The sequence below is a fragment of the Oryx dammah genome, unplaced genomic scaffold, assembly GCF_014754425.2.
Source record: "Oryx dammah isolate SB20612 unplaced genomic scaffold, SCBI_Odam_1.1 HiC_scaffold_249, whole genome shotgun sequence".
NCBI classification, from domain to species: Eukaryota; Metazoa; Chordata; class Mammalia; order Artiodactyla; family Bovidae; genus Oryx; species Oryx dammah.
This window is the reverse complement of record NW_024070417.1, coordinates 721-11369: the sequence shown is the minus strand read 5'-3', so window position 1 is coordinate 11369 and position 10649 is coordinate 721. Positions and strand designations below refer to the sequence as shown.

Sequence of the window (10649 nt, the reverse complement as noted above, 5' to 3'; positions counted from 1 at the left end):
CCTCTCCCAGACTCACCACCTGCTGCTTAGGGTCCTCATTTCCTAGTTCACGAGTTCACTGGAGGAAGAACTTTTCCATCACACCTGAAACCCCTGCTCCGACTCTGTCCACAGCTGGGCAGATCTTTCTTTGGATTTGTGCCCCATCCATTAATCCGTGCAAAACTCTGGGGGAATTGACAGCATCACTCCTGCTGATGTCTAAATTTGTTCTAGAGAAAGCAGCCTCATCTCTGGGGGATCAGGGAATAATTTTTTAACTAATGACTGAATAAATGAATGAATGAACCATTGAAAAAAAGAAAGAGTAAATGAATGATAATGTGAAAAGTGAACAAAATGATGTGGCAACAGAAAGCATTTGCAATGTAGCAATAAATTCCAGCACTTCTATAGCAGGTTAGTCTTCACAGATGCAAACGCAGGAGCCACGTGTCCATGGCTGGCCACATGCGGCCCAGGGTGGTGGTTGACACAGGTGATGTTCTCTAGTGACTGAGGGTCCTGTCCCTCCAGACCTTCTATGAGGTCAGGTCTCCCACTAAGCAGAGGAGCTGCTCCGTGTGAGGCCAACCTAGGGGTGCCTGCCCCACAGCAGGGCTCAGGCCATCTACCCAAAGCACACTCCAGGGCTGAAGGAGGCAGGCATTTCCTGCATCATATTTCTACTATGGTCAGAGGGGTAGATTATATGGAAAACTTCCCCTGATTGACCTCTCCACTTTTGCAGAGATTTTTGTTGTTGTTGTTTTCACTGTCCTTGGCACCAAGGAAGGAATCAGTCTAACAGCAAACTAACTAAACAGGGGAGGGCACAGCTAACAAACTAAAAGTCAGCTCAGCTAACTCAGAGAGTGTCAAGTGTGTGTCCTGGTGAGATTTCCCTTCCGCGTCTCATTTTAGTCCAGAGAGGGTCCAGCCTCGCTCCTGGGTGGGACACATGCTGGTGGCTGAGAGAGGAAGACAGGGCAGGGTCAGGTCTGACGGGCAGGAGGAGCAGACCGAGACCTCAGCGGGAGTGTGACAACCTGTGTGTGCACTTTGCCCGCAGCAGGGAGGGCTGGACGCCCCTCTCACCTCTGCAGGTCCTGGAGGCCAAGAGAGGGTCCTGGGCCCCCTGTGCTAGGGCTGCAGAGGGTAAACCAGGAGTGGCGTCACACACGCATATCTGAGCCTCACCTGACTCTGCTTGTCCAAGGAAATGGTCCTCAGGGTTGGACATACTGTGCCCTCCAGTGGGTCCTGATCCCAAAGGCCTGGGTGGGCTTCCCTGAGCCATCAGCGGGGCTTCCCAGGAGATGTGGAGTCATGTGAGGGGAGGGTCCTGGGTGACGCCCCGCTCCAGAAGGGTGAGTCTCCTTCCCTGTGGGCATCAAGCCTGAGAAGTCTGGTGAGCAAAGCTCTGTGATTGGGTTGGGTCCAGGCGGGGAGGTTGCCTACCGGAAGGACCACGATTCCAAAGGCTGATGCTTGCTTTTTCCTTTGCTCCAACAGCCTCAACTGTGATAAAGAGTCTTTCGAGATTATAGATGGGCCACCAGAATCTTCTAGCGCACGGAAGTTTTGTGGCATTTCATATTTGGAATACGCATCTTGTACCAACACCATGACCATCAAGTACACAAGAATCCCCAACCACCCAGTCCCTGACTTCTTATTAATTTTCCGTCGTGTGTTGTAAGGTAGGTTTTAGAGAGCAGAGACCTGCTGCTGCGTCCTCCCCTGTCTGTGAATGGCTCCACGGCAGCTAGGTGTGTGGTATTTACATGACTGTTGAAACAAAATTGACCATCACTGGGTGAGTGACAGGCAAGGTGACCCACTGAGGCTGTCCAGAATTATCCACCAGTTCTGTCCCAGCCTTTCTGCAAACCGTGGGTTTTTGAGTTGGAAAGTCCTGATATGAAAATTTTTTGACAAATTTTATTTTTCATCTTGATGATGTGAAAATTTCCTCCCAAATGTAAAATTTCCCTGCTCGATCTTTTAAAACCCCCTTTGGCATTTTCCAATAAATGTATTTTAAATTTGAGGTACAGAGAGTATCGCATGTTTGTGCTCCGTCGTGTCTGACTGTTTGCGACCCCATGGACTGTTGACCGCCAGGCTCCTCTGTCCATGGAGTCTTACAGGCAAGAATATTGAAGTGGGTTTCCATTTCTTCCTCCAGGGAATCTTCCTGACCAGAGATTGAACTCACATCTCCTGTGTCTTCGTCATTGTAGGTGGATTCTTTACCATTGAGCCATCAGGGAATATACAATACATATATACAAGGTCTATAGGTGTATAGTAAATATGTAGATATATAGCAGATATATATATCATATATATATGTATACGTATATATACATGCATACTAGTATACTAATGGAAATTTATGTTCATTATATAGCTGTTATGCAGGTATATAAATACACATGTAACCCACAGGAAATAAGACACAGTCCTTAAAATTGCTTTTTTCCTTATTAATGTTTTGCTGAAAGTTTCCCCCACTTATAGGGCTTCCCTGGTAGCTCAGATGGTAAAGCGTCTGTCTGCAATGCAGGAGACCCGGGTTTGATCCCTGGATTGGGAAGATCCCCTGGAGAAGGAAATGGCAGCCCACTCCAGTATGCTTGCCTGGAAAAATTCCGTGGATGGAGAAGCCTGGTTAGAGTTTACAAAATCCTTTGCATCTGACCTTCCCTCCCTCTTAATGTCTTCTTCCTTATATGCTTTCTTAGGTCTGAGCCATCACACACTGAGTATTGGGCCCAGGAGAACTTTGGGCATCTTCCTGCCATTGTTCACACTGTCCCCTGGGCCAGAAGTGCATCCTTACAACACTTCCAGTTTCACCTGCCTGCTTCTGAGGGCCCCCAATTAGTACATCATGATTCAGCTGAATGGATAACTCTACAATTGATAGCTTACGGTGAATAGTGCTGAATTCTTGATCTCCGAAGAAGATTTCACTTCATGAACAAGGACCAGGCTTGATCACTCAAGAGGTTTTGTGTAGCAGAGTTTTCTTAAAGTATGAAAAGGGATAGGGAAATTTTCTGACATAGACATCAGAGGGGGGATGGAGAGCGCCCCACTCAGTAGTTTTTAGCAAGGGAATTGCATACTTTTAAAATTAGCTGTTACAATAAATCAAAAGAATGTCTCAAGGTTGTAAAAAGTTTACCAGACCCACTCCCACAATTTACATTTTAGGGTAACAGGATTAGAACTTAACAATAGAAAGATCCTACGAGACCCACTTCCATAATATACATTTGATATCAGGATTAGCCAGAAGGTTTTCAGGAAGGAGAAACTGTCCTCAAGCAGGATCAGTTCAGTTCAGTCGATCAGTCGTGTCCGACTCTTTGAAACCCCATGCTCACCAGGCCTCCCTGTCCATCACCAACTCCCGGAGTTTACTCAAACTCATGTCCATTGAGTCAGTGATGCCATCCAACCATCTCATCCTCTGTCGTCCCCTTTTCCTCCCGCCTTCAATCTTTCCCAGCATCAGGGTCCTTTCAAATGAGTCAGTTCATCACATCAGGTAGCCAAAGTATTGGAGTTTCAGCTTCAGCATCAGTCCTTCCAATGAGTATTCCAGACTGATTTCCTTTAGGATGGACTGGTTGGACTTCCTTGCAGTCCAAGGGACTCTCAAGAGTCTTCTTCAACACCATAGCTCAAAAGCATCAATTCTTCTGCACTCAGCTTTCTTTATAGTCCAGCTCTCACATCCACACATGACTACTGGAAAAACCATAGCTTTGACTAGACACATCTATTTGCCATGAAGCAATGGGACCAGATGCCATGATCTTAGTTTTCTGAATGTTGAATTTTAAGTCAACTTTTTCACTCTCTTCTTTCACTTTCATCAAGAGACTCTTTAGTTCTTCTTTGCTTTCTGCCATAAGAATGCATATCTAAAGTTACTGATACTTCTCCCAGCAATCTTGATTCCAGCTTGTGGTTCATCCAGTCCAGAGTTTCTCATGATGTACTCTGCATATAAGTTAAATAAGCAGAGTGACAATATACAGCCTTGATGTACTCCTTTTCCTGTTTAGAACCAGTCCATTGTTCCATGTCCAGTTCGAACTGTTGCTTCCTGACCTGCATACAGATTCCTCAAACAGGATACATTGTTGTTATATAATCCATAGTACAGAGTTTAAACTGAGTTGTTTGTTGTGTAATCATCAGTTCCTGGCTTAAAGAAAAAAAAAAAAAAACATTTTATGTGACTAAGACTAAGGAATGTAGAGGGGAAAAAATAAAGAGAGACATTTGTCCTTTCCTCCGCCTTGAGAATTCCAGACCCTTCTCTCCTCCTTGGGGTCCCCAGACTTCTTACCAACCTGCCTAAGAATTGATTGTCTCATTCCCCCCTTTTCTTTAAGGAAAATTATGTTGCCAAGGGAAAGAGGCATCGTCTTCATTCCATAACTATTTCCTGCTGTTGAAAGGTATTGTCCCTAAACTCATATTGAGGGTCTCTGATCCAGGGACCCCAAATAATAAGTGGAGGAGTCTGTGGTCCTTTTAGGAGGCTATACAACCATTCCTAACTTGAAAGCTTTCAAACGGTTAGAAGCAGATTCAGTTACACAGTTACAAGTGCAGGGAGCAAACAGTTCAAGCAGAATAATTAGAATTATCACGATTGAGATAGTTTTCCACCATGGGGAGGTAGTTAACATTTCCAAAAGTGAGGTGATGGAGACTTCAGGAGAATCCATAGCCTGAATCATCTTGTTCGTGTGTTTGGTAAAGTGAGTAACATTAGTACTCACATCTGGTATTACCAGATTGGGTATGAGCAACAACATTGGGTATGAGCAATAGCACAGGTTCCTCCTTGTACAGCCGTTAGAAAATCTAAAGCCAATCTGTTTTGTAAAACCACCTTTCTAATTTATGTTTGTTTAATATAATAATTTGTACTAAGGGCTGAAATAGCTTTTTGAGACTCTTTTAAAGCCTGTTGAGTAAACTTAGTCAGAGCGTCAACTTGTAGCATAACATCTGTAGTTCTCAGAGAGGGAACGAATATTGCAGCCAGATAAACATACCAGTGAAATACAGACCTTGCCCAGTGAGTTTTAAGGTGTGGCAGATTGGCAGGATTCTCTGGAAGGTCTGAAAATACAAAGCCACGAGTAAAAGGTAAACCTCGGGTGCATCTCCCTATCCAGCCAGGGGGAAGTCATGCCCATAGGTAAGAGCCATATATCCAGTAGGCCCCATTTGGAGCAAACCAGCATGACTGAGAGATCCAGTCCCAATCAGTTCCTAGCCAGGCAAAGGGAGGACCTGAACTGGGATTGGAAAACACAAGAATGATTACATTGCATATTTCTTGAGGCAAAAATCCCAATTGTTTCCAATCATTATAGTTAAGTTGTCAGCTAACTTCTGGGGATGGCTCTATTTGTTCCAAGCATATAGGAGTGTTAGACAGTAGGCATCCCTTTTCAGGAGTTAGCCATGTGATCTTATCCCATATTTGATAAACGTCAGGTAGGAAACCACCACATCTAGATGCGTTTACCTACTTACATACAGCAAAATAGTCATTAAACCAAGCTAATGTATAATCAAAGTTGAAAGTCACATTATATCCATAGTTAAGGTACAAAATGTTATACCAGTCCATCTTAGGATTGCTAGATATCATTAGACTAAAGAGAGACATCACACGTGATTGCTGATGGTGAAGATATTCACAGAGTTGAATAAAGTCTTTTCTTCAACCAGAGAAACCCACCATGGGAAGCCTTCAATTGATGAGGAGGTTGAAAAGGTGAAAGCTGAGTCAAATAATAGTTAGTTCTAAGGCTTTAGGGTCTATGACAATATCTGTGTGCAACAATGGTCTGCCATAGAGACAGCCCCATCTTGTCTGTGTTTCCTGAGTTAGCTTACACGGATGTCTTTTAATAATGTCATTAGCCTTTTCAACCTTTTCTGAAGATTGGGGTCTCCAGAAGAGTGTAAGTGACATTCTATTCCTAGAGCTTTTGACACCGTCTGAATTAAAGCAGCTTTAAAGGTGGAGAATTTTTGCTCTGGAGGCTCTGTGGCAGCCCAAACCTGGGAATAATTTCATGGATTAAAAATTTTCTAACTTCCTTAGCCTGTTCACCATGGCAGGGAAAGGCCTGAATCCATTCAGTACAAGTGTCTACTCAGACCTGTAAGCAAGAAAATCCGTTCGTTTTTGGCATATGAGTAAAAGGAACCACAGCCTTATTTTATATTCATAAATCTTGAGCTAGTCTCCATTCATCATGTGACTTTTTCACACCCAAAAGGAGTGTTGCATAGACTATTACCGGGAATGAATAGCCCCTGCTCCTTTAACTTTTCAATGATGGGTTTTAACTCTTCCTTAACCTCGGGCTTTAGTGGGTACTGCTTTTGATGTGGAAATAGGTTAGGGTCTTTGAGCTTGATAACAACAGGAACAGCATTTTGTGCTCAACCCACAGTTTTTCCATTAGTCCACACTTTAGGATTTACTCTTTGTTCAATTAATGGGAGAGAAAGAGAAGTCTCCATATTCGTGAAAATAGAGGCCGGGACCTTGCTCAGTATAATCCCTCCCCAGAATGGGTGAGGGAGACTCTGGCACAATCAGAAACTTGTGAGAAAACAGCACAGAATCCCAGCTGCAGCTTAAAGGATGACTGAAATAATAGCATTTGGCTCTGACTGTCCCATTACAGTAGTGGATCGAGAGCAAAGTGGACCAGGGGCTTCGATTGATTGGCCGCCCACGGTTACTGATAAGCAGGGTTCCTCACGTGTTATTAGGACGGGAGTTTGTGTGGGGACCCCTGGGCACCTTCAGTCCTGATTGTCTTGAGAGCCCGACCCCTGAGGCCTATACCTCTGGGGGCAGTCTCTCCTCCAGTGTGGTCCTTTACAGACTGGACAGAGAGCTGGGGGCAGCTCAGACACCTGAGAGCAACTTAGCTTGAGATGCCCCTCCTCTCCATAGTAATGCCCCTCCTGGGTTCCTTTGGGCATTTTTCCTCAGTGGGTCTTAAGTCTTTTGTCTGCTTCTTTTTTCCTCCTTGTAGTCTCTCTATCATAATATACTGTCTGAGCCAGCTGTAACAGTTTTTTAAAGACTGATTTGGTCCAAACGCCTGGTTTTATAACTTGTGGCAGAAATCTGGAGCTGACTGAGTGAGAAATCTATCTGTTAAGATCATTTCTCCTCTGCACTTTCCAGATCAACATCAGGAGACGTGGAGCGCCTCCTGTAGTCTCTCTGGGAATTTACCAGGCATTTCCTTCTCTCCCTGTTCTATGCCAACCAACTTAGCATAAAGTCTCAGCGTGCATGCTCGCTTGAGTCCTTCAAGACTACATCTGACAAAATGGCTCTGTTATTGGAACTGCTTGGCTCCCAGTAAGAAGGAGGACTATTTCGTGTTCCCTCTTTCCCCTTACCTTTAAGTCATTCATCTCCAAAAGTAATTTAGCTCAGTTCAGTCTCTCAATTGTGTCCAACTCTTTGTGACCCTGTGGACTGCAGCACGCCAGGCTTCCCTGTTGATCACCAACGCCCAGAGTTTACTCAAACTCATGTCCATTGAGTCAGTGATGCCATCCAACCATCTCATCCTCTGTCGTCCCCTTCTTCTCCTGCCTTCAATCTTTCCCAGCATCAGGGTCTTTTCCAATGAGTCAGTTCTTCGCATCAGGTGGCCAAAGTATTGGAGTTTCAGCTTCAGCATCAGTCCTTTCAATGAATAGTCAGGACTGATCTCCTTTAGGAGGGACTGTTGGATCTCCTTTCTGTCCAAGGGTCTCTCAAGAGTCTTCTCCAACACCACAGTTCAAAAGCATCAGTTCTTCTGCACTCAGCTTTCTTTATAGTCCAACTCTCACATCCACACATGACTACTGGAAAAACCATAGCTTTGACTAGACAGACCTTTGTTGGCAAAGTAATATCTCTGCTTTTTAATATGCTGTCTACGTTGGTCATAACTTTCCTTCCAAGGAGCAAGCGTCTTTTAATTTTATGGCGGCAGTCACCATCTGCAGTGATTTTGGAGCCCAAGAAAATAAAGTCTGTCACTGTTTCCACTGTTTCCCAATCTATTTCCAATAAAGTGATAGGACCAGATGCCATGATCTTAGTTTTCTGAATGTTGAGTTTTAAATCAACTTTTTCACTCTCCTCTTTCAAAAGTAGTTGCTTCCCTGCAAACTCAAGTTTTCAAATCACTAGTCAGTGTCTGTCCCAAGACATGCGTTACCTCTCTCAGGTAAGCTCATAAAGTAAAGTCAGTCCTGTAAAGGCTTCTGTGTACTTTTCTGGGTCCTCCAGATAGTCTCCCAGATCTCTCTTTACCTGTTGTACCTCTGGGTAAGAAAAGGACTTATGGATTTTTATGGGTTGGTTATTTTTCCCAGTGGGAGCCCCCGAAGAGGCAGTAAGTTGTGTGGCTGTTCCTCAGCTCCTCTAGCTACCCTTTGCATATGTTCCCAGGGATAAATGAGAGAAACCTGCTTTTTCTCATCCTCGTCCTCTTTCTCATCCTTAGTTTTGGTTGTCTGCACCTCCTCTACTTTGACTGTCTGAGTTCCTACTGAAACTAAAGTAGTCTGAGGCTGCATTGGAACTGGGGTTGTTGTACTTCTATAGAGACTGAGGCAACCCTTCCTGGAGGGATTCCTTGACCCTCAGGTCACTCAGTTGTGAGCCCCGGATACAGAGTCAAAGGCAGAGTTAGAGGACAGGAGAGAGCTGAAGGCTTTACACCCAAATCTGTACCCTTAGGACATAAGTCTGGCATGTCTCATAGAGAGATTAAGAGCAACACGTAAGTCACTTCTACCCATTTTTCTTGTTTTCTACAGAACCAGCCTAGCTATAAAACAGTCATAATTGAGATCCTTCAACTGGCCTTTGTCTGCCACCCTTCAGTAGATATTGTGGTCATGCAGATTTGCAAAAGAAAGTCAGGCATGTCTTCTTTAAACGCTGGGAGTCAAACTTATCCCAGTCTTTCAGGACACAATCCAAGGGTGTGACTCTGGATGGAATAGCTCCCATCTTTAAGAGGAAAAAAAAAGTGGCAACCAGCGCCTTTGCTTCCTTCCATCGGAGGCGTCCCTCCCTGCTGTAGATGGGGATGTAGACAGACTTTCCACTGAAGCTCCCCTTTCCCTGGCCAGACTTAGTCCATCCCTTACAGATGCGGGTGCCTTACTCGACCCTCCTGGTTCTACCACCGAGGTGGGCTGGAGGTGCACCAGGGGCAGACCTGATGGCACCATCCCGAATTGATTCTCAGTTCCTTACCACCAAGACCTTTGTTTGACTTGCCCTTTTCTCTGATGTCACCCAGAGTGTAACAGAGTAGCTTTTCTGGAATGTTCCCCAAGCTAACACTATTAGGGGAAGCATCCTAGTACACATTCCTGAGTACAGTCCTGACCGCAGGAGAAATGGTGAGTCACAAAGGGATGAAGAGCAACCAAGATGTCCCTTGAGCATCACCACAACAGTACAGCAAAAGAGGGGGTGGAGGGCTGGTCATCGAAGGAAAAAGTGATTTTTGCCCTTGAGCTACCAGGGCCAATCCTTCCAATTCATTTCCACAGATTCTACAAAAGGAATATCTAAGGAGTTGAGACAAAAGCCACTGGAGAGTTTCCTCTGGTCCACTAACAGCTAGCACTACCAAAAGAAGAACCCCATCATACCCCCAAACTGGGATTCCTGACCTATGTTCTTAGAAACCTCATGCTCCCTACCAGCGCTTCCATCCATATAGTTTAGAGGCACAGCTATAACAAGGACTCACTAGTTTGACTTAAATCCTAAACACACTCTTAGCAAGTCTGGATTCCTATGACTACCAAGCTTGGAGTCTTAAGTAAAAATCTGAAACGAGACCAGGAGCTGACTGTGGCTCAGATCATGACTCCTTATTGCCAAATTCAGACTTAAATTGAAGAAAGTAGGGAAAACCGCTAGACCATTCAGGTATGGCCTAAATCAAATCCCTTATGATTATACACTGGAAGTGAGAAATAGATTTAAGGGACTAGATCTGATAGACAGAGTGCCTGATGAACTAGTATGGAGGTTTGTGACATTGTACAGGAGACAGGGAGCAAGACCATCCCCAAGAAAAAGAAGTGAAAAAAAGCAAAATGGCTGTCTGAGGAGGCCTTACAAATAGCTGTGAAAAGAAGAGAAGTGAAAAGCAAAGGGGAAAAGGAAAGATATACTCATTTGAATGCAGAGTTCCAAAGAAGAGCATGAGAGATAAGAAAGCCTTCCTCAATGATCAGTGCAAAGAAATAGAGGAAAACAATAGAATGGGAAAGACTAGAGATCTCTTCAAGAAAATTAGAGATACCAAGGGAACTTTTCATGCAAAGACTGGCACATTAAAGGACAGAAATAGTATTTACCTAACAGAAGAAGATATTAAGAAGAGGTGGCAAGAATACATAGAAGAACTGTACAAAAAAGATCTTTACGACCCAGATAATCATGATGGTGTGATCACTCACCTAGAGCCAGACATCTTAGAATGCAAAGTCAAGTGGGCCTTAGGAAGCATTACTACAAACAAAGCTAGTGAAACTGATGGGATCCAGTTGAGCTATTTCAAATC

The 10649-nt window shown here is 44.3% G+C and overlaps 1 protein-coding gene across 1 annotated transcript in view; it reads left to right on the top strand.

Annotated features, from left to right (window-relative positions):
• Positions 1-1681, top strand: part of LOC120859214 (spermadhesin Z13-like) — a gene marked incomplete at its 5' end in the record, with an annotated part of 2855 nt that extends 1174 nt beyond the window's left edge. Inside the window, one exon of the mRNA XM_040235399.1 lies at positions 1495-1681. Within this exon, the coding sequence (XP_040091333.1) occupies positions 1495-1681 (187 nt within the window). The remainder of the gene's footprint in view (positions 1-1494) is intronic.
• Positions 1682-10649: the final 8968 nt, after the last annotated feature.